We start from the raw sequence: 25,035 nt of genomic DNA, 5'->3' as shown, positions 1-25,035 counted from the left end.
GTATCAGAGAGTTATTTCACACTTTCATTGAACAACACTGTCTACCATATGAATTATTTCTACAATTTGAGATGTTATGGAGCTACTAATACACAAGTGGAGTTTTTCAACACTTTATTTATCTTTTATTTATTTGGACTCTCTCACAATTCCATTTTTATATTTAATTGAGATCTCTCAAGGTGATTTTCTTGATGCACTTTTGGGGGATTTTCGGTGCATTGATGTATCTTAAGCTTTGTACTTTTTCATAGGGATGGAGCAATTTTGCATTTGCATAGAATCAACTGTCACATATTGGATGAGATAATTGACTTTATAACAGTGTTAGATGCATGGACAAAAACATGAAAGTTTGCAGATGCCCTGATTGAAATAAAAACACAATGCTGAAGAAACTCAGCAAGTCAAATAGCACACTTTATATAGCAAAGCTACATAACCAATGCTTTGGGCCTGAGGCCTTCATCAAGGTATGAACAAAATATTAGCAGGGACCTGAAAAAACGTGGTGGGGAGAGAGTGGTGGGGGAGGAGCACAGCCCCACAGGCGAGGTCATGTGGGTAAAGGGGGGGAGGCATAACAGCAAGCAGGGGTGGGTGGGGGGGGGAGGAATAGCTCTATGAATAGAGAGGGAAAGGGGTGGAGAGTTGGAGGAAAGAATATAGAGGGACAGGGAAGAGAGTGTGAACAGAGAGTGGTCTCGCAGAAACCGGAGAAGCTGAAATATTAGATGTTGCTCCTCCAATTTACAGTGCCCATAGTTTTGCTTGGACTGCTAGTTGCATGTTATTTCAAACAGAAAAAAGCAAGTAATTCTTTAATGTAACATACACTATACAAGCACATTTAAACAGAGAACACTGAAGGCCCCAACTGCTCTGTGAGCAAGTACTACAGCAAATTTTGAACATTTGGTCCCATAAAAAGTATGTTTAATGTGAACATAGGAATGCATAAAACATTCAAACTCATTATCTACTATTTTGTGAACTATAGCATCTCCATCTTTTAATCCCAAATCATCATCCTTGCCATGTGTTCTTTAAGACCTTCACACTCAAATGTTCTTTTTCTAATAGGAATTTATTTTTGATATAGTAAATTGATACCTTCAGCCTCATTATATATTCTTGAATATGCACCAAAATATGAGGACTGTTTCATGTTTTGTTCAAAAGGTGGAATCTCCTTTAGAGAAATTTCTGTCTGTGCACTGGAAAATAATTGTGGAATACATGTTCAAACCCTCCAGCTGGAGCTTCAAACAATAGCTTCCTGGCTCAGTACAAGTAGGACATTCTCATGTCCTCAGTGAACATCTATTTACTTTTTGCTCACAATTTACAAGGAAGGCAGCCTTCTTACCACAGCAAGAAAAACCTTGGCCTCCTGACAATATAGAATGAGTGCAACCTTCCCCCTTGAGCATGGACTGCTATGCTTCAAATATCAGATGTAAGTAGACTAGATCATCTTGTGACCTTACAGACTAAATACAAAATATTTGTCACAAAAGCTGAATACACGAGAACAGGGATCTGTGCTCAAACCACTGCATCGACTGAATGTGCCACTCTGATGTAGAATACATTTCATATCTTAAGTTCAGCTGCACGAATCAGAGATGCTCCTTAGACCATTTTAGAATTAAACAGAGAATGGTAGAAATGTGATGTAGGTTAGGCAGCATCTGTGGAGATAGATGCAAAGTTGACATTTCAAGTTCATGCCTTTCATTGTAACTTGACTCTGGTTCAAATGTCTTTAAGCAATAATTAAAAAGAAGAACATTTATGAGTTATATTTTGATCAGTCTCACAGGGCTTGTCTCCCATTGCTCACCTGTTTCTATAGCCCACAAAAGCCTTGATGTGCAAATCCACTGGAACATCTTTGGGTGGAATGATGGGAACTCTAATCTGTCCAGAGAGCTTGTGTGCACTGGGATGAACTACATGAGACTCTCCATTAAAAATACCCTCAGCAAAGATGAGCACAGCCCGAATGATGGTGTCTATATGAAAACATACACTCATGACAGAAATATGACAGAACTGTACATAAAATGAAATACTTTTTCTATACTTAAACAAAGTTTGCAAAGCATACAAATTAGTTCATATAAACAATTGATTACATCCATCAAATTGAGTCCAAGTATCTTTGATCAGCCTCATTATGATGCAATTAATCAATCTCACCCATATTCCTCTTTGAATATGGGGACTGAACAGTTTCATGAGAATGTCCTTCAGATATAGAGGTAATGAAGTATAACACAAATTATACAACTTGTAAATATCAACCATGGAGCTACAAGTCCTAACCATAAATTAATAGACAAAAGGTCCATATTCATGTTTATGTTTTTAGTGCCAGAGGCATTAATGCCCTCAACCAATGGTATACTGAAGTCTCTATCATACGGATAAACTGGTTGTTAATGTTTTGTGTGGTGTAACCATGACAAGCCTTTATTATCATATCATGACCCCTGAGGTCAACATTGGTATGCTGCATCTCATTACAGTGTATGGTGCAAAAAGCCTAATCCCAAACATTCCCCCTTTCATTTCTTTACAAAACCAAAAGCAATTTGCTAATTGCCTTGCATTTTTCCAGTTATACATAGAGATATGAATATCAACATGTTATAATTATTTTTTCAAGTCATTAAATCTCCAGATTCCACAAAAAAACTAATAATTTCAGTTTAGTTGTTATTCCTCTTTTGAGTTGAATGTCTTACATTGAATTTTTGTTGAAAAAAATGTCAATTCTCAGTATTTTACAAAATCATTGTACAGGTACACAATCTTTTATCCGGAACTCTTGGGGGACAATATGTTCTGAATTTCGGATTTTTCCAGATTTCAGATCAAAAGCCAGCTACCCCAGACTTAAGCCCACCCAAATTGTGCTGCTGTATCCACCCCCTTCCAGTAGCGCTGGCACCTCTCTCCCCCTCACCCACCCGAGTCACACTTCCGTTTCTCTCTCCTCAGCCCACCCGCTCGAGTCACGCTGCTGTCTCTCTCCCCACCACCCGCCCGAGTCACGCTACCATCTCTCTCCCCACCCGCCCGAGTCACACTGCCGTCTCTCCTCCCCCCGCCCGCCCTAGTCGCGCTGCTCTCTCTCTTCCCCCTCACCCGCCCAAGTTGTGCTGCTGTCTTTCTCTCTCCCCCACCCGCCCAAGTGGCGCTGCCGTCTCTCTCCCCCCCAGCCCTCAGCCCAACCTAGTTGTGCTGCTGTCTCTCTCTCTCTCTCTGCTGTACCAGGAAAAAAAATGCCATTTTTTTGAGCTTTCTGGATTTTAGATGTCCAGATAAAGGATTGTGTACCTGTATCACACTAGTGATTTGATGATTCTCGTGGGTGTTGCAACTGGTCATGGTGGTGTGATGCTTGCTGGTCCCTTGTTGCATCCTGTAGTTGCTGTTGAACACGTTGCTGCTGTGGTTGCTGATCACGTTGAGTTACGATGACAATGAGCATATTGTAAGCATCATTGTTGATGTTGCACCTGATGTTGTTGGGGTTGCCTGTGCATGCACATCTCCATCAACATGGCTATCTGTTCTGTCTAGGCCCTTTGGGGCTGCTTCATATGTTGATCTGATGTGCTTTCAATTTCAGCTATATACTTGCCCAAAACCTTTCCAAATACAACTGAGATGACACTTTTTCATACATACCCCAAGCTGCCACGTACGTTGTCCTTTCCCATGAGCTTTGAAGACCTGCTCTCTGACAGCTTCTCCCACTTTCAGTCCTTGGAATTGCTTTGTTGACTGTTGTACTGCGATTTTGTCTTTCTACTTTTCCTTTCCCTTCTTCCGCTGCACTCCCTTCACATCTTTTGGCTTCAGGAGTTGTTTTGCTGTTATTAATCTTGTCCATGAACAGCATAACATTAATCTCTGCACTGGATTGCTGTGTATTCCTTCTGGAGTAGTATTTCTCCATTTGAGGATTGCCTTGTGCTCATATGTTCCTGACTGACCACATTTCTTCATCATTGTTTTGGCAATCTTCACAGATGTCTCTGCCTTGTTTTCGGATTGCAGATGATGAGAAGATGATGTTGTGTGTTGTATTTTACACTCATTCATGAAGCACTGAAACTCACCACAGGATACCACAGTGGCTGAAATGTGATTTGAGACATGCAATCACATCTGTATTTGTAGTTGATTCCATCTCATCTACTTCCCAGAAGTCTGAGTAATCAACTGTGATGAAATGGTCTTTTCCATACAGTATGAATAGGTCTGCTCCTACTTTCATCCAAGGTCTGGCTGGGATTTCATGAGTCTGGAGGGGCTCCTTTGCTTGCTGGGCTTGACACTCGTTACAAGTACTACACTGCCTGATATTTATTTTATCTCATGATTAATTTGGACCAGAATACAACATCTCTACCCTTCCTCAGACTTGACTCGATTGCATGGTGGCTTGCATGGACATGTTGCACCATCTCTCTCCTCGTCTGTTTAGGGACTATCATACGCTAACCCTGCTGTGCCATCATGGGTTGTTATCTCATCCCTGTATGCCTAAAACACACATATGGCAACTGATGTGTTGTTGACTGTATCTGGCCAACCTCTCATCACCACATCTTTGAGTACTTGTAGTGTTTCATCTCTTTCAGTCATTTCTTTCATTTGCTGAAGTCCCTTGTCAGCTTGAGCATCAAAGCTGGGTTTATTTCCTCGATTTCTCTCATCGGTTTGCTGTGCTGACTCATGGCTAAGATCTCATCATCTGTGCCATCTTCTGCTTTCTTCAGTGATAGAGCTGACCTCATTAACAAGTCTGCTATGTACATGAGCTTTCCTTGTTTGTACTTCACATCCAGGTCACTTTTGTCATCAAAATGCACAATTTCAAACTTACAAAACTCTCCTTCCACTGAGAAATTGTTCCTCGTCCTTATCTCAAGCACTGGCTGTCTTAAAGTCGTGATAACATTTTCAAAACATGGAAAAAATCCACTCTTTTGCTCAGCTTTCATTTCTGACATTATGTTTCGTGTGGTGTAACCCTGACAAGCCTTTATTATCATATCGTGACCCCTGAGGTCAACAATGGTATGCTGCATCTCATTACAGTGTACGTATGACAAGCCATTGGTGCAAAAATCCTAATCCCAAACAGTTAATATCTTCAACACATATTCATTAATTATTTAGAGAAGAATTCTGTGTTCAAATTCATCTTTAGATCTAAGTGTTTACAATACTTATACTTTAAACAGCTCATCCATTGATACAAAAGATTCCTTCCTTGGAACACTAGTTTATGATTAGTACTGATGATCTTTAAAGCATTGAAATAAATGTAAAACAATGCTTTCAGAATAATACTATGGAGATGTAGAAATGTGTTCAATATTTCAATAAATGTATCAAATATTATGCTTAAATATTACATTTTTAAAACAAATGAAATTGTCCTTTCTCAAGAAATCCTGGCAAATAATGAATCCATAATTAATATTTTAATTTACTCTCTCAGTAAGTTAAAAAAAAAGTAGAAAAGAATAATACTGTACAGATGATTCAATGCCACAGGAAACCTTTATGGGCAACTTTTCTCACCCCACCCATTCAATTCAATATCCAAGTTTTCTTTCTTTGGCTTGGCTTCACGGACGAAAATTTATGGAGGGGTAATGTCCACGTCAGCTGCAGGCTCGTTTGTGGCTGACAAGTCCGATGCGGGACAGGCAGACACGGTTGCAGGGGAAAATTGGTTGGTTGAGGTTGGGTGTTGGGTTTTTCCTCCTTTGTCTTTTGTCAATGAGGTGGGCTCTGCGGTCTTCTTCAAAGGAGGTTGCTGTCTGCCGAACTGTGAGGTGCCAAGATGCACGGTTTGAGGTGATATCAGCCCACTGGCGGTGGTCAATGTGGCAGGCACCAAGAGATTTCTTTAGGCAGTCCTTGTACCTCTTCTTTGGTGCACCTCTGTCTGGGTGGCCAGTGGAGAGCTCGCCATATAACACGATCTTGGGAAGGCGATGGTCCTCCATTCTGGAGACGTGACCTACCCAGCGCAGTTGGATCTTCAACAGCGTGGATTCGATGCTGTCAGCCTCTGCCATCTCGAGTACTTCAATGTTGGAGATGAAGTCACTCCAATGAATGTTGAGGATGGAGCGGAGACAACGCTGGTGGAAGCGTTCTAGGAGCCGTAGGTGATGCTGGTAGAGGACCCACGATTCGGAGCCGAACAGGAGTGTGGGCATGACAACGGCTCTGTATATGCTCATCTTTGTGAGGTTTTTCAGTTGGTTGTTTTTCCAGACTCTTTTGTGTAGACTTCCAAAGGCGCTATTTGCCTTGGCGAGTCTGTTGTCTATCTCGTTGTCGATCCTTGCATCCGATGAAATGGTGCAGCCGAGACAGGTAAACTGGTTGACCGTTTTGAGTTTTGTGTGCCCGATGGAGATTTGGGGGGCTGGTAGTCATGGTGGGGAGCTGGCTGATGGAGGACCTCAGTTTTCTTCAGGCTGACTTCCGCATAACAGGACGTCAAGCGCTGAAGAGCTGGCTCTGAATGGGCAACTAAAGCGGCATCGTCTGCAAAGAGTAGTTCACGGACAAGTTGCTCTTGTGTCTTGATGTGAGCTTGCAGGTGCCTCAGATTGAAGAACTGCCATCCGTGCGGTACCGGATGTAAACAGCGTCTTCATTGTTGAGGTCTTTCATGGCTTGTTTCAGCATCATGCTGAAGAAGATTGAAAAGAGGGTTGGTGCGAGAATGCAGCCTTGCTTCACGCCGTTGTTAATGGAGAAAGGTTCAGAGAGTTCATTGCTGTATCTGACCCGACCTTGTTGGTTTTTGATCTAGTAGATGGAGCTACACCCTGTTCCATTTCCATATCTTTCAATTTCTTTTCTTTAAACTTTATTTATTTGAAATATTACAGCATATATTCCATAAAGACAATTTTATATGTATATATAAACAATTAAAAAAGCAGAAAAAAGTCACCACCCACCCTCCCACTCCATCAGCCAGCTCTCTTAAGGAGAGCCAAAAATATATAAACAAAAACTAACCATATAACCACTTACAGCACAAAACAGTTCGGCCCTACTAGTCCATGCTGTAACAAATCCCCAACCTCCTAGTCCCACTGACCAGCACCCGGTCCATACCCCTCCAGTCCTCTCCTCTCCATGTAACTATCCAGTCTTTCCTTAAATGTAACCAATGATCTCACCTCAACCACATCTGCCGGAAGCTCATTCCACATCCCTACCACTCTTTGCGTAAAGAAATTTCCCCTCATGTTCTCCTTATAATTTTCTCCCTTCGATCGTAAACCATGCCCTCTAGTTTGAATCTCCCCTACTCTTAATTGAAAAAGCCTATCCACATTTACTCTGTCTGTCCCTTTTAAAATCTTAAACTCCTCTATCAAGTCCCCCCTCAATCTTCTACGCTCCAGAGAAAAAAGCCCCAGTCTGCACAACCTTTCCCTGTAACTCAAACCTTGAAATCATTCTCGTGAACCTTCTCTGCACTCTCTCTATTTTGTTTATATCTTTCCTATAATTTGGTGACCAAAACTGTACACAGTACTCCAAATTTGGCCTCACCAATGCCTTGTACAATTTCATCATAACCTCCCTACTCTTGAATTCAATACTCCGATTTATGAAGGCCAACATTCCAAATGCCTTCTTCACCACACCGTCTACCTGAGTATCAGCCTTGAGGGTACTATTTACCATAACTCCTAAATCCCTTTGTTGCTCTGCACATCTCAATAGCCTACCATTTAATGCATATGATCTATTTATATTTGCCTTTCCAAAATATAACACCTCACACTTAACTGTATTAAATTTCATCAGCCATTTCTCAGCCCACACCTCCAGCCTTCCTAAATCACCTTTTAATCTACGGTAATCTTCCTCACTGTCCACAACACCACCAATCTTTGTATCATCCGCAAACTTGCTTATCCAATTCTCCACCCCTACTTCCAGATCGTTATTTGGATGGTGCACAAAAAAGATTTGTTAAGATAGCCCTAGCCGTAGCAAAAAAATGTATTATGTCAGCCTGGAAATTAGAAGATAACTTAAGAATACAACAATGGTATATAGAAATGAAATAACATAATTTAAGAAATAATATTACAATATTTGAACAAATATGGGAGCCATACATGAAACATAATAGAGAAAACCTACCGGGGACATCTACCACCTAAAATGACAGAAGGAGAAGGAAATGAAAAGAATTGACTCAGTGGAATTTCTTGTTTATTTTTATTGAGTGACAACATTGTTTGACAGGTTTAATGTATCTTAGATTCTGTACTTTAAATGAATGGGAGGGGAGGTAGGGAGGGTGGGATGGGAAGAGGGAGGGGGGAGAAAACGACACTGTATATATTTGAAAAGAAAAATGTATGTATCTTGATCAATGTGGTTTATAGTGTGAAAAATAAAAAAATTTAAAAAAATACATATATATAACAAGCAATAGTGGACCCAGGACCAATCCCTGAGGAACTCCACTAGGCACCGGCCTCCAATTGGACAAACAATTTTCTACCACTACTCTCTGACACCTCCCATCCAACCATTGCTGAATCCATTTCACTACCTCCTTATTTATTCCTCATGCCTCCACCTTTTTTCCTAACCTCCTGTGGGGATCTTTGAATCAAAATACATCTAAATGCATATATTCCAAATATGGTAACCACTTATTAACAAAAACTAATAATTATCGTGCAGATTATATGTATTTTTTTCCATAACAATACAAGCTTTCAATTCATTTTGCTATTGCATTATATTAATCACTATGTAATCTTTCCATGTACTTGCTACACATTTTCGAGCTACAGACAATGCTAAATGTACAAATGCAATTTGAAATTTATCCAACCCTAATCCCTTTAAAGGAATCATATAACCCATTTAAAAAATAGATGGATCTAGTGATAACAATGTCAAATAGTTTTTCCAAAGTTAACCTAATTTCTTTCCAAAATGGTTGTACATAAACACAAGACCAAACAGCATGTAACAAAAAAGTACCAGTACATACACCACATCTAAAACAAGAGTCTGAATTACTAAAACCATATTTTTTCAATTTCTCTGGGGTTAAATGCAACTCGTGTAAAAATTATAATTAACCATTCCATACCACACATTCGTCAATTTAGTAACACTATCATGACACGTATCTGCAAGGCTAAATCATTTTCCCATTTAAGCTTAGACTTCTCCCATTCTTGTTTATCCATAGTGTCTTGTAATACTTGGTACATAACAGAAATATAACCCTTTTTTGGTATAGAAGAAATCAAAGACTCAAATTCCATCAATACAGGTAAAATCATCTCTCTGCCATACATATCTTTCACCAAAGCTCCAAGTTGATAATAAACAAACAAAGAATTTTCAGCAATATCAAAACACTCTTTCAATTGATTAAAAGAAAGAAAGTGTCTTTCTACAAAACAATTCTATAACATCTTTATACCCTTAGAGTCCCAACTCTTTAAATAATTATTAAACATTGAAAAAGGAATAAGCTGATTGTTATATAGTGGAGTTAAAATTGACAATTTACATTTTGATCCTAAAATCTTATTTTTTTTAGTCCATACCTTTAATAGATTTTTAATATCGGCATATTATATTCTCACAACAAATTTACATTCCATCGAAATATAAATTGATGCACCTCAACTTCAGAAATACAAGCCCTCTCAACTTTAGCCCAACTCAGGGGTTGGTCTAAATCCATCAGTCTACTAATAAATTTCAACTGGGCAGCTTCATAATAATTTTGAAAATGGGGTAATTGAAGCCCACCTAATGCATACTTCCAAGCAAGTTTATATAATGCTGCCCGTGGTAATTTGCCTTTCCATAAAAATTCTCTCATAGCTTTATTTAAATCCTGAAAAATTCCTTTGAAAGAGAATACGGTATTGATTGAAATAAATAATGAATTCGAGGAAAAAATATTCATCTTAATGCAATTAATGGCCAATTAAAGTTAACAGGAGATCTTTCCACTTAATTAAATTTGCTTTAATCTTTTTTAATAAAGGAACATAAATTAACTGATATAAAGATTGATAATCAACATTGACCATTATTCCTAAATATTTAATTTTTCAGGACCATTTCAATTTAATAATATTTTTATATTCTGAATAATCTCCTTCTCCAACTGGCAAAATTTCACTCTTATCCCAATTAACCTTGTATCCAGATAATGTTCCATATTGTAATAAACATTCCCGCAAATGCGGCAAAGATTGTTCTGGATTTGTCAAATATATCAAAACATCATCTGCAAATAGATTAATCTTATACTCTTATTCCATAACTCTCATCCTTCTTAGCTCAAACAATAAGACAATGAATAGATAACGGTTCAATAGCCAATGCAAACAGGGCTGGTGACAATGGACACCCTTGTCGGGTCGAACATGTCAATTTAAATGGTAATGAAACTCTGGCAATCGGATTCGTATATAATGCTTTAACCCAACCAATTTAAAAAAGGCCCAAATTTAAACTTTTCAAACACCTTAAATAAAAAAATCCCATTCAACCCTGTCAAAAGCTTTTTGAGCATCAAGCACAACCACCATTGGATGGTTGGGCTGCTGTCAATATGCATTGACCAAAGTAATTAATCGAAGAATATTATCTGAAGCATTTCTATTCTTAATAAAACCTGTTTGATCAATATGTATTAATTTAGGTAAATACTTGGCAAGTCGATTTGCTAACACTTTTGCTATGATTTTATAATCTACATTCAGTAAAGTAATAGGTCTATACAAAAACACTTTAACAAGTCTCTATCTTTTTTCGGAATCACAGTAATTAAAGCACTCGAACAAGATTCCGGCAACTCATGCTCTTCAGTTACTTGTAACACCTCCTCAAACACAGAGGATAAATCTTCATAAAAATTTTTATAAAATTCCACAGAAAATCGTCGTCTCCTGGTGACTTCCCATTTGGCATCTCCAAAATAGCTTCCTTAATCTCAAATTCTGTAAACGGAGTTTCCAATTCCATAACATCCTCCTCTTCCAATGCTGGTAACGTTAATTTAGATAAGTAAGATTCAATAGAACCACTATCCTGTTTCCCCTCAGAAGTATACAATTTTTTGTAAAATGAATAAAACTGGTCATTGATTTCCTGAGGTTTATAAGTAACTGTTGAATTCTTTTTTAACAGCATTAATAGTCCGTGAAACCTGTTCCGTCTTTAACTGCCACGCTAGTACCTTATGTGCCCTCTCACCCAACTCATAATAACGTTGCTTAGATCGATTAATTAAATGCTCAAATTGATAAGTTTGCAATGTATTATAATGTAATTTCAAATTAGCCAAAGCCACTTTTTTTTAATCTTCTGTTACATCTTTCTGAAATTCCTTCTCCAATTCAGCAATTTGCTTCTCCAGTTCCAAACTCTCTGCCATATACTGTTTCTTAACTTTAGTAGTATAACTAATAATCTCCCCTCTTAAATAAGCTTTTAATGCATCCCATAATACAAAGCAACTATCTACAGAATTAGCATTCTCAGTCAAAAATAAAGTAATCTGTTCCTTAACAAAAGTAATAAATTCTGGGTTTTTTTCAACAACATTGTATTAAATCTCCATCTATAAGATGAATGTACCACTTCTGAACTTACACAAGAGAAAAATAATAAAGAATGATCTGATATAACCCTACTTTTATATTCCGCCTGTAATAACTCTTCCTTGTAAATGTGACGATACTAAAAAAAAATCTATTCTAGAAAATGAATCATGTCGGAACGAATAAAAGGAGAAATCCTTCTCCGTAGGATTGACCCTTCTCCAAATAGCCACCAAATTTAAGTCCTTCATCAGGGCCCCAATTTGTGTTGCCATCTTTGATTTCTTTATACTTTTTGGAGATCTATCCAGTAAAGGATCCAAAACACAATTAAAATCTCCCCCAACTATGATATTTTCATTACCTTGATTTAACAACAAAAAAGCATCAGAAATAAAATGCTCATCATCCACATTAGGTGTGTAAACATTGAACAAAGTCCAAGGTTCAGCAAAAACTTTACAATTCACCTTTAAGACCCGTCCAACATTTCCTTCCACATTTTGTAATTCAAAAGGCAAATTCTTATGAATTAAAATTGCTACACCTCTTGCCTTAGAATTAAATGAAGAAAACACATGTCCAACCCAATTTCTCTTCAATTTCAAATGTTATTTTTCAGTCAAATGAGTTTCTTGTAAAAAGGCAATGTCAATTTTCATTTTCTTAATACAAGCCAAAATTCGCTTTCGCTTAATTGGATTATTTAACCCCTGAACATTAAAAGTTGCAAATTTCAAATTAGACATCCTTACAAATTAACAATATAATCTCTCACTACACAATGTCACTCCCCTTTTAATAACTTAAATCACTATCCCTCCCCTAGATACTTAAAGAAAATGTAAGAAAAAGGAAATATTAATTATTCCAAAATAAAACTACCCATAGGTAGTAACACCCTAAAAAAACTGGGTGTGGTAAACCTCACTAGTGGTGGATGATTATAAAAGATTTCAGTGCTATCCATCCCCACCCCCCAGCCAGAAATACATTATTCACATCAACACAAACTTTATAAACTTTATAAACTATATAAACTTTAAAAACAGGTGCTTAAAAAACTAGCTGAGGGAGGGTGGGACCGCATGTCTGTCCTCTACGCCATCTTGCCACGCCCCCCTATCTTTCAATTTCTGTACTCAAAAGAAGCAAATCAGAAAGCCGTTGTACTGAGTAGACAACCAGTGGGTATAGTGAACTTACAGACATGTCACCTGCAGCTAAGGGTGATGTACTTCTTGAGCTTGCTAGGTTCAATGACTGTCACAGATGCTGTTGCAGCTGAATCTATTGATGCCCTTTGTAGCATACAAGTTGCCCGTAAAGCAAATATTAAAGATCATTCATGACTTCGAATCATTGTTTTTATTTTAAAAAAATGGTTGGCAAGTCTAAAACTGAATGTGCGACTGAAAACAAAGTTGTAATTTTGGGACTATCACAAGAAATTTATGAAAAAAAAAGGAAATGCAATTATATAATTCCTTTCATTTTCTCAGAATATCCCAAAGTGCTCTGCAGCCAAATAAGAACTAACAATAGGCAAGAAAATGGGAAGCCAATGTGCATGTAACAAAGTCTTTCAATCAAGCGATGTGATAATAACCAAATACAGGAAAATCTCTATTATCCAGCACTCAATCAACCAGAAATTCAAATTACTGGCAAAAAAAACTCCAAGGAAATAAATACATTTTAAATAAAAAGAATAAATAAAGTTTTAATAAAAGTTAAAATTGTAAATGTCCTTTGAAGCAACACACAACCCCTTGGGAGCAAATAATCAGCTAGCAGAGCCCTCCCCTCCCCCATTTGAATAAAGTTTCAATAAAGTTGCATTTGAATAAAACGGTGGTACCTCAGATGAAGATCCAGCTGATGCCACTCACTACTGGGGTGACTCTTATATTCTTAATGTAGGTGTAATATTTAAGCAGTGGAAGAGCGAATCTCAGTCAACCAGAAAATTCACATTTCCGACATCCGCGATCCCCGTAGGTGTCAGATAATCGGGATTTTACTATAATCTAGTTTTAGCAAAGTTGGTTAAGTGCTACACATTGATTTGGTCATCTGGAAGAACTTCCATGTTTTCTCCCCAAAATAGTCCCATAATTAATTGTCACTTTCATAAAATAGCTGCTTTTGTCCCCAGTATTAGGTTAACTATAGATGGATTAAATAATGAAAAAAATGAATGTTCAGAACTAACTGATCAACCAAGACAAGAGCTTTAAAAATAAAAATACTTTAAAAACAGGATTGTAATAATTGGATTTTTTTAAAAATAGTAATGGAGTATTAGTAATGCAAACAGAAGCCTTGACAAAAAAATTTTTGATATATTTCTTGTAATTTGATATATCTTAAGATAAACTTACCATTAAATGTAGAAATGCTCAACTCCACATGTGGTTTTTGGCTGTTAGTTCCCATATTGACAGACAAGCATGTCTGCAGTTGTGTGTTGACTGGAATAATGCCCATTTTTCCACCCCCTTCCCCTCCAAGGGCACCTAAGGCAACCTGATACAAATGCAATATTTAATTCATGGTTTAACCACATTCCTTGATTCATCAGTTATCTGGTCATACTTCTCTCTTTTTGCCCTTGCATTTACAGACTAAATCTGGATTTTAAAAATCCCCATCGCACACACACAGGTTTAGAGCAGGTAAATATTACCTTGTACAGCATTGGCAGATATAACATTGGATAATACTTTATGCATTGCAAATCAGAAATATACAGAGTAAAAATCAGAGTAATTTTCTACCACAATCATATTATAAATGCAAATGAAGAAGTAGCACTTTAGTGGCAGTTAGCTCTGTTGCCACACAGCTCTCAGTGACCCAAGTTCAATCCTGACCTCGTGAGCTGTGAATGTGAAGTTTGTATGTTCTTTCCACATATGTTGGTCAAAGTGCTGTTGTTTCCTCCCATGTCTTAAAGACATGTAGGTTGGTAGGTTAATTCATTAGTCTAAATTATCCCTGGAGCACATGGATCAGATGGATGGTAGGGGTAAAACAGGGAATCCTGTTAGGGGGAGGTGGTTGAGTGGAGGGGAGTTGATGGGTATGTGAGAGAGATTACAGGGAAATAGGTGGAGTATGAGAATGTATTGATAGCCAGCTAGGACTCAATGAGCTGTCTGTCCTCCTTGCACATTGTGAGGAATTACATGATCAATCGACTGATTCTCATGAATTACCACATTCAATATTTTTCCAAGTAATTGATGATTGGTAACTCAGTTTGTAATCACGCTCTCTGGAGAACCAACCTTTGAATTCTCCTCATAGTTACGCAGTTCAAGCAATAGGTTCTGTTTCCTCTGGCTCAGTTCCCGGATCAGGTCTTGTTCTGCATTTGTGTCCATCAAATTTCCTTTCATCTCCCAACTGGCAGGCAGATAGCCTCGAACTAAAGAACATGAGACAAGTCATTTAAATCAGCAATTCCAGTCTTTCATTTCATCTCAAGGCACTGAGAAAGGCCTTCTGGATATAAGCTATAAATTAACCAAATTTCAAATTCAATTTGTATTAATTGCTTTGTCCATAGCAAAAAAATGATGACCTGGAAGTCTGTCACCCCTCTTCTTATCAGTAGATGGACTACAGAGATGCACAGCTGTATTCCCATGGAAAAAAAATCACATACAATCTTAGAAACGAACATGCACCTTTGTTAAACTATGGCAGCTATATCTGACGTATAAAGGAGCGCAGCTGTTGCCACATCCTGACAAAAAATCAACAATAGGTGGATTAATAAAAGAAATCATATAAGGGGGTGGTTCCATAGCCTCCCCAGATGTTCATTGGAAGCGCCAACATTACACCTAGTATGTTTTTTCTCTTTTAAAAGGGGAGTGGGAGAGGAAACATAACATGTATGCAGATTGTTGGGGGATATCTGTACACTTTGAAGCAGTTTGTGATGTTGCTTCCTTGTTTATTGATGGAAAACGAAAAATAAAATATTCAAAAAAGGCACTGAAGAAAGAAATGCAGATCTCAATCAACCATGGGGATGACATGACCCATGTCCTGGTGTAAGATTTATTTCAACACCACCTGACATTCATACTGTGATACTACCAGACATCATTACATAGCACAGTCAGAACAAATTCTAAAGGGTTATAACTCATGATTAATTACAGCAAGGAAGTAAAGATTGATTCACTGCAGGAAGTCTACATGAATATAGTAAATGCAGGAGCAAATTTAAAATCAAAGTACATGGGTTGAGAACATTATTGATAATAACATCAGGACAAAACATTAAAAAAAATACTTTGCACATACAAAAAGAATAGGTCAGCAAAAAGATTTTGAGAGTTTTATTAGATACCCATCAGGTAACTTCTGGCTGAGGCCGACATGGTTCTAAGAGAACACTTTCATTAAAGAATTGGGCAGTACAGGCAAGAAGGGTGAAAGTGAAGCTTTGGATTCAATACACATCCTGTCATCTTGGATATAGGGAAAAGAGGAAACATTAAGGGATCTTATAAATCAAGTTAATCTGAGGTTGAGGATTATTTAGGCTACAGCAAGCTTGCTCCAAGTTTGGTTGGTTCAAATTAGGTTGGTTAAGTTTCTTTATGTTATGGTTGATTCTTCTATTCTAGGGCAAGTTCATCATCTCTCTAGCACTGATGTCACTGGATTACATCTTATCTTTAAAAGTATATAAATCATCGTTTGGTTAAAATGTGGTTAAGAGAAGGGAAGAAAACATCATTTGCAGTTCAATGATGCCAATGGGAAAAAAAACACTATTAATATGGTTCTGATGATTCAAACGGTGAAAAGTACAATCTAGAAAATCTCAGCTGATTGTGTCTAACATTGGGCAAGTTAGTAGAAAACATTTTTGAAGACACCATACATTTAGATAGACCAATAACCATAGATTTGTTAGGGGAGCATCATGTCAAACTACTTTGATCTTTTTTTATATAAAAAAGAGATTGCAGGAAAATCCACAAGGATAATATTTTTGATGTAACTACATGCATTTGACAAAGCTTTTCATAGAGTGAACAGGAAACTCAGCATCTGGGTACACAACAGAAAATAGCATATTCAATCCAAAATTGGTACACCGGCAGGAAGCAAACTGGAATTATCAACCGTTGTTCAGAACTTTGCGACTGAATTCTGCACTATTCTGTACAGGACTCCTTGGTTTCTTTCCTTTGATTCATCATCAATTTAAGTGTATATGTAGGGTTATGATTTTTTTTTAATAATACAGAAATAGGCTACTGATAACAAGGGAAAAAGATGCAGCTTGCAGGAAAAAAATTACTGGAGTGTAATGTCAGCAAAAATGTGACAATAGAATTCAATTTGAAGAGACGTGAAGGAATGCATTTGGAAGGGAAAGCTGGCAAGTTTACCCACAAGTGATGCACTTAAGTGCAAAGCAAGGGGGGGGCGTGGAAAGATGGCGTAGAGTCTAGACGTGTAATCTCGACCTCTCTGGCCAGACTTTTAAGAACCCGTTTTTAACTCTTTGTTTTCAGGTTTAAATTTTTTAAAACTTAGTTTAAAGTATCAAGGAATTGTTATGGCTATTAATGGTAAAAAGATTAAACCTCAAGTACAGAAGAAACTACATTTTCGGAGTGTTGAAGATTTAGAGCTTAAACAGTCTGCTACAACTTCAGGTTTGCTTTCTTTCAAGCCTAAACCACAGAGATTGCCTGTGGTAGCTCAAAAAATGACTACTACTCACCAGAAGGACATCGCTGGAATTACCCGTTCTCGGGAGGAAGGTGTGTGTGCCCCCGATGTGGATCCTGATTCTGGCAGCCTGCCGACTTTAACAGAGGGGGCATGCAAGAAGACGACTCCATTGCTTGAAATACCCCAGGATATACTCCAATCTGAATATTTTGGTCTTTTTTTGTGAGTTTTTGAAGCAACAACGGGTTGCAGGGGAAGAACAGCGTCGGCCCCCTGAAGAAGTCAGGGTGCCGTCGCTGGGAGTCCAGACCCGCAGTAAAACTGTTAAACTGCCTGTTGTAGAGATGCAGCAGGAGCTGCAGTTACCTGGTTCTGCCACTACGCAAGAGAAAGCAGGGCTGAGCTTTTCTGAATTACAATGTAAACAGCTAAGCTTTATCATTCAGCTTATGATGAATGAAATGTCTCAGAGGCTCAGTTTGGAACTGGATACAGATAAAATATGTGTGGAAGCATCTTGTGAGGATTTTAAACAATTTCAGGCTGCTTTTTTGAAATGTCAACAAGTGGCTTCTAATACAGAAAAAGGGTTGGAGGTGGAAGAATCCGTTAAAGAATTGCGAGAACGTGAGAGGGAGTTAGAGAGGAAAGTAGATTATTTGGAGAATCAAGGTAGAAGGAATAATGTGAAGATTGTTGGTTTGCCAGTAGGTATGGAAGAGCAAGATCCTCTTCGTTTTTTTACCGAATGGATTCCACAAATACTGGGGCAGGAATTTTTCTCTGGAGGTCTGGTATTGGAAAGAGCTCATAGAGCCTTAAGAAGAAGACCTCTGCCTGGTCAACCACCGAGACCCGTGATAATTCTATGTTTGAATTATTTGGACAGAGAAACGATACTTCGTCTAGCAGTGCAAAATGCGAGACAACGACAAGCTCCATTAATGATTCAGAATAGTAGAGTTTTTTTCTATCCTGATTTGAGTCAAGAGGTTATTCAGCGTCGGCGTCGATTTAATCCAGTTAAAGAAGTTTTGTGGCGTAAAGGTTATAAGTCTACTTTTCGCTATCCGGCAGTGTTGAAGGTGTTTTGTGGAGACTTTCAATCTCGGTTTTTTGAGAATGAGTGTGAAGCAATGAGTTTTGCTGACTTGTTGCCAGATGTAAGAGGACAAAGACGTAGTCCACCATTGTCTCCTAAAGAAAAATCTGGTTGTTCTGGAAATGGAAGAAATGGCAGAAATGGGAGAAATGGGAATGGAAAGAGTCCGTTTCCTTGAAATGGGGTCGTCGAGTCTGGAATTTTTGATGAATAGAACTTTTTTATTTTTATTTTCTTTTTATGTCATTATGATATTTTGTTGTTATTCTTTGTTTGGCTGGGGAAGGAGAAATTTGCTCTATGTTCTACTAGTCATCAGCCACTGCTGGGTGATCCACACCCAACTTTTGTTTAGGGATTACCACTTTTTGGTAGTTTTTTGGGGGTTTTTTTTAAATCTTTTTTTTAATTTTCATTTTATTTAGACTTTAATTTGTGGTTTCTTTTTCTCCTATTGAAGGGCCTATTTATGTTGATCTGAGTCTTTATTTATTAATATTATTAGTTTTTAGTAATATTAGTGGATATGTCAAAGTTAAAGTTTGCTACTTTTAATGTTCAGGGTTTAAACAGTACGATTAAGCGGAAGCGTATTTTTATCAAGTTCGATCTTTGGTAAAACGTGTTCGGTAGAGATATGATTTTACCTGAAATGATTAAATTTGAGACTTTTGGCATAATGAGATGAAATATTGTTTAATAATGGAAAAAATTACATACGTTTCGCGGATAACTATAGTTTTTTTTATTAATAGGTGGTTGTTATATTCAGAATTTTGATTTATATTGACTAGATTTTAATATGTACGCTTTATTTTTCTTTATTTTTTTTCTTTTTTCTTTATGGCTCTCCTTAGGAGAGTTGGCTGAAAGAGGGTGGGGGGGTTTTTCTTTCCTTTTTTTTCTTTCTTTTTTTTAATATATATAAAATATAACATTCGTGCTTTGTTTATTATTATATATGTTACTTATTATCTGTATTTTGAACAAATAAATAAAGTTTAAAAAAAGTGCAAAGCCAAAGAATCTTGGAGTTCATGCCATGTATTCTTAGAATAAGAAGGCTTACAAGATGCATTCTGTCACCTTAGATATAGGGGCATTATTTGAACTGTATAAAACTTTGATGAGGCCACATCTAGATTATTGCATGCAGGTTTGATCATCACATTATAGAAAAGATTTGGAGCAACAAGGAAGGACCTTTTTCCCCTCAGAAGAGGGGATAAGATTAAAGGTGAAGAATTGACAGAATGGTTTGACAGAAATTCAAAACCGTTTTCACCCATGTAATGGCAAGAATTTGAAATTCATCGTATGAAAGGACTGCATTCCAAGTCTTCCTGGAAAGACTTTCAAAATGATTATTTGATGTGTCTTGACCTTCAGCACTTTTGACCAAGAGCTGGAAAATAAATTTATTCCCAGCTGCTCTTTTACATGAAAGGAACTCCATCTCTACAATGCAATTCATGATTCTGATTCACTGTTGTCTTGGAACCAACAGGGTTTTGAAATCAAGAAACTCAGGGCAGAACAGGAATTTAAATGCATTCCCAATGATCTGTCTATCTCAGCGAGATCCAGCCTTAGGCTTTTAAACAATTAGTAAAATGTTAGTTACACCCTTACAAGAATCAATGGTATCATTTGGATGATGACAAGTCACTGATCCAAATTTACACAAGAGATAAAAAGAAATAAATACTTACCTTCTCCTTCTGTTGAGCAGCAGATGAGCTGCATTTGTCCATCCATCCTGTAATCCTCCTCCACAATTCCAGCAACGGAGGAGCTAAAGTTATCTTTAAAGATTACTTCACCGGTGCGGTCACTTCGTGCATCAATCTATTAAATATACATTCTAGTAATGATTATCAGCTCACTGAATTAATGTAATAACAAGTTTTAAACTTTAATTCATTTACTCTTAGTGTATCACAATGGATTAATTTATTTCTCCCTGAAATAAGCACTCAAATGAACAGTAAATGGGCTGCAATAAATAAAATGCAAAACCAAGTAGTTATGAAAAAAACAATTATCAATGAGTAGTGGGAAGCACTGCTACAAAGAAGAATATGGCATAGAGTTAATGATCAAAATTAAATGAGACCAGAAATGAGTCAAGGCAGCAGAGGGAGTAAAACCTGCAAGGTCACTCACCTCTGTCACTTTTAAAGATCTTCTGACAAAACATGGTCGCTGCATGGTAGGTCGTGTTTAACCAATCTTATAAAGTTTTTCGAGGAGGTTACCATATAACAATTACAACACAGAAACAGGCTAATTCCACACTTATGGCAGAGAGGTGTATTTACCTACTTTGTCAAAATTTGAATCTTTGACTTCTACTATACCAAAGAAGGGTTATGTTTCAGTTATGTATAATTTATTAGACGACAATATGGATAAGTCAGATTGGGAAAAATCTAAACTTAAATGGGAGACTCATTTATTGTTTACTTTTCCTGAAGATGATAGGCCGAACATGTGTCAGGACAATGTAATTAAATTGACTAATGTAAGATATGGTATGGTCAATTATAATTTTTTACATCAATTGTATTTGACCCTGGAAAAGTTTTTAAAAAAAGGGTTTACTAATTCAGATTCTTGTTTTAGATGTGGTTTATATATTGGTACTCCTTTACATGCTGTTTGGACCTGTGTGAAAGTCCAACCATTTTGGCAAGAAATTAAAATAGTTTTGGAAAAATTGTATAATTTTAAATTACCTTTGGATCCAATGTTTTTTTTTGTTAGGAGATTCGTATTCATTAAAGGGAAAGGGTTTGGATAAAGTTCAAATTGCTTTTGTACGTTTGGTGTTATCGGTAGCGTGTAAATATGTTGCTATTACTTGGAAAGATGATGTAGAAATTAATATAATACGCTGGCATAATGAATTGAAAGCTTGTATCGTTGTGGAAAAAATTACTTATAATTTACACGATAATTATTTTTTTGCTGATAAGTGGTCAACGTTTTTGAAATATATGCAATTAGATGTATTTTGAACTGTTACTAACATTTATATATTTTTTATATATATATGATTTATATTTTTGGCTCCCCTTAAGGGGGCTAGCTGAAGGGGTGGGTGGGGGGGTGGGAGGGTTTTTTTATTGTTCCTTTTTGTTTGTTTTTTTTATTTATATGTTTCTTGTGTTTTTTTTCATATAAATCTTTGTAAAATTATTTTGTTTGAATATTTAGACTTATACTTTTTACTTATCTTTTAAATAAAGTTTAAAAAATAGAGAGTGGGGGAGATTCAAACATGAGAACATGGATTGAGATTGAAGGGGAAAAAGTATAGGGGAAACATGAGGGAAAGTTTCTTCACTCAGGCTGGTGGGAGTGTGGAATGTGCTTCTGGCCAAAGTGGTAGATGCGGGCTCAATTTTAATATTTAAGGAAAAGTTGGATAAGTATATGGATGAGAGGGGTATGGAAGGTTACAAGCTGGGTGTGGGTCAATGGGTCTAGGAGGGAGAAGGAGTTCAGCATGGACTAGAAGGGCTGAATTAGCCTGTTTCTGTGTTGTAATTGTTATATATAAAGCCTTAACCCAGCCAATAAAGAATGGGCCAAATTTAAACTTCTCTAATAGCTTAAATAAAAAGTCCCATTCAACCCTATCAAAAGGTTTTTCAGCATCTAATACAACTACCATAGGTTGATTAGGTTGCCGCCGATAAACATTGATCAAAGTAAGCAATCGAAGTATATTATCTGAGGCATTTCTTTTTTTTTGATCAATATGTACTAATTTAGGTAAATATTTAACAAGTCTGTTAGCTAATACTTTTGCCATAATTTTATACTCCACATTCAATAAAGAAATAGGTCTATATGAAGATACCTGTAAAGGATCTCTGTTTTCCTTTGGGATAACAGTTATTAAAGCACTCGAACACGTTTCCGGTAACTTCTGATCTTCAGTAACTTGAATTATCACTTCCCCAAATATATTAGAAAATTCATCATAAAAAAGTTTATAAAATTCCACAGGAAACCCATCATTTCCTGGGGACTTACCATTAGGCATTAACTGAATAGCTTCCTTGATTTCAAAATCCATAAATGGAGATTCCAACTCCTGAATATCTTTCTCATCTAATACCGGTAATGTTAATTTAGATAAATAAGAATCAATAGAACCATTATCCTGTTTCCCCTCAGAAGTATATTTTTTTTGATAAAATGAATAAAACTGGTCATTAATTTCCTGAGGCTTATGTTATTATTGAATTCTTCTTAACAGCGTTAATAGTCCGAGATGCCTGTTCAGTTTTCAATTGCCAGGCAAGTACCTTGTGAGCCATTTCCCCCTACTCGTAATAACATTGTTTAGATCTATTAATTAAGCACTCAAACTGGTAAGTTTGTAAAGTATTATAATGTAATTTTAGCTTTGTTGATAGGGCTTTTTTTAAATCTTCTGTTATATCTTTCTGAAAGTCCTTCTCTAGTTCAGCAATCTGATTTTCCAACTGTAAACTTTTTGCCGTATATTGTTTCTTAACTTTCATAGAATAGCTAATGATCTGTCTCCTCAAATAAGCTTTTAAAGCACCCCATACTATAAAATGACTTTACAGAATTAACATTTTCAGTCAAAAATAAAGAAATATGCTCTTTTGCAAAAGTAACAAACTCGTTTTTTCAATAATATTGCATTAAACCTCCATCTATATGTCGAAAGTACTATCTCCGAACTTTCACAAGAGAAGATTAATAATGAATGATCTGATATGACTCTACTTTTATATTCAGTTTGCAGTACCCTATTCTGAAGATGTGCTGATACCAAAAATAAATCAATTCTGGAAAACAAATCATGCCTTGAAGAATAAAAAGAAAATTCTTTCCCTGGTGGATTAACTTTTCTCCAAATATCTACCAAATTTAAATCTTTCATTAACGCTTTAAGTTGTATTGCCATCTTTGACTTCCTTATACTCTTTGGATTTCTATCTAATAAAGGATCCAAAATACAATTAAAATCACCACCCACTAAAATATTCTCATTAGCTTGATTTAAAAAGCAAAAAGCTTCTGACATAATCCGCTCATCATCTATATTGGGTGCATATAATTAAACAGTGTCCAAAATTCTCCAAAAATTTTACAATTAACTCTTAAAACTCTACCAGCATTCCCTTCAGTAGATTCCAATTTAAATGGTAAGTTCTTATGAATTAAAATCGCTACTCCTTTTGCTTTAGAATTAAAAGAAGAATAAAAAAACTTGATCAACCCAATCTCCTTTCAATTTCAAATGTTCTTTCTCAGTCAAATGTTTCTTATAAAAAAGCATTATCAATTTTCATCTTTTTTATATATGCCAATACCCTCTTTCTCTTTATTGGGTTATTTAACCCCTGAACATTAAAAGTTGCGAAATTCAATCCAGACATAATTTTAACTATTAGTAAATACACACACTAAAAAATTAAACTCTATAAAATAATGCTCCCCTTCATAATCCTTCAAAGATTAAAAAAAAAAGAAAAAAACCCTCTTACAAAAAATCTAAACAAAATTTTTTTAAAAACACGTAGAAAAAAAAACCACCCAAAGGTAGTATTACCCTAAAAAACTTATAAGAAACATTTGACTGAGAAAGAACATTTGAAATTGAAAGGAGATTGGGTTGATCAAGTTTTTTTATTCTTCTTTTAATTCTAAAGCAAAAGGAGTAGCGATTTTAATTCATAAGAACTTACCATTTAAATTGGAATCTACTGATCAAGTTTTTTTATTCTTCTTTTAATTCTAAAGCAAAAGGAGTAGCGATTTTAATTCATAAGAACTTACCATTTAAATTGGAATCTACTGAAGGGAATGCTGGTAGAGTTTTAAGAGTTAATTGTAAAATTTTTGGAGAATTTTGGACACTGTTTAATTATATGCACCCAATATAGATGATGAGCGGATTATGTCAGAAGCTTTTTTCTTTTTAAATCAGGCTAATGAGAATATTTTAGTGGGTGGTGATTTTAATTGTATTTTGGATCCTTTATTAGATAGAAATCCAAAGAGTATAAGGAAGTCAAAGATGGCAATACAACTTAATGGTTGCAGATGACTAACAGTTTTCAGTGTCATCCACCCCCCCACCGGATACATATTTCTTTGGCTTGGCTTCGCGGACTTAGATTTATGGAGGGGGTAAATGTCCATGTCAGCTGCATTAAAATATAGTCCATATCTTCAACCCAATAACTCCACACCCAACGATTGCTCCGGATCTTCGATATCAAGAGGATTCTGTATTTTTTTTCTTTCTTCCCATTTTTTCCATTCTTTCCATTTCCATTTCCATTTAACCTCTTTTTAGGAGACAAAGGCAGAGAACGACCATTTCTTCTCAATTCCGGCAGAGAGTTCGCAAAAACGAAGGCATTGTGATCATTTTCAAAAAATTGAGATTGAAAGTTTCTTTAATAACCTTCAAAATTGCAGGGTAATGAAAAGCAAATTTTTAACCTTTTCGCCACAGAACATCTTTAGCTGTATTAAATTCTCGCCGTCTATGAATAACTT

At 36.4% G+C, this 25,035-nt stretch overlaps 1 protein-coding gene across 4 annotated transcripts in view; it reads right to left on the bottom strand.

The window, feature by feature from the left end:
• Positions 1 to 25,035, bottom strand: part of bbs2 (Bardet-Biedl syndrome 2) — a 124,369-nt gene that overhangs the window by 65,312 nt on the left and 34,022 nt on the right. For all 4 annotated transcript variants that reach the window (XR_011345660.1, XM_069901057.1, XM_069901058.1 and 1 more), the window contains exons 9-12: positions 20,193 to 20,328; positions 14,960 to 15,099; positions 14,051 to 14,195; positions 1,847 to 2,018 (exon numbers count right to left, since the gene is read on the bottom strand). Coding sequence is in view for 3 of the 4 variants with exons in the window: in XM_069901057.1 (XP_069757158.1) it covers positions 1,847 to 2,018; positions 14,051 to 14,195; positions 14,960 to 15,099; positions 20,193 to 20,328 (593 nt within the window). In the remaining variant the exon portion in view is untranslated. The remainder of the gene's footprint in view (positions 1 to 1,846; positions 2,019 to 14,050; positions 14,196 to 14,959; positions 15,100 to 20,192; positions 20,329 to 25,035) is intronic.

Source organism: Narcine bancroftii, chromosome 10, assembly GCF_036971445.1.
Source record: "Narcine bancroftii isolate sNarBan1 chromosome 10, sNarBan1.hap1, whole genome shotgun sequence".
In the NCBI taxonomy this organism is placed as follows: Eukaryota; Metazoa; Chordata; class Chondrichthyes; order Torpediniformes; family Narcinidae; genus Narcine; species Narcine bancroftii.
This window is presented reverse-complemented; position numbering and strand designations above follow the sequence as displayed.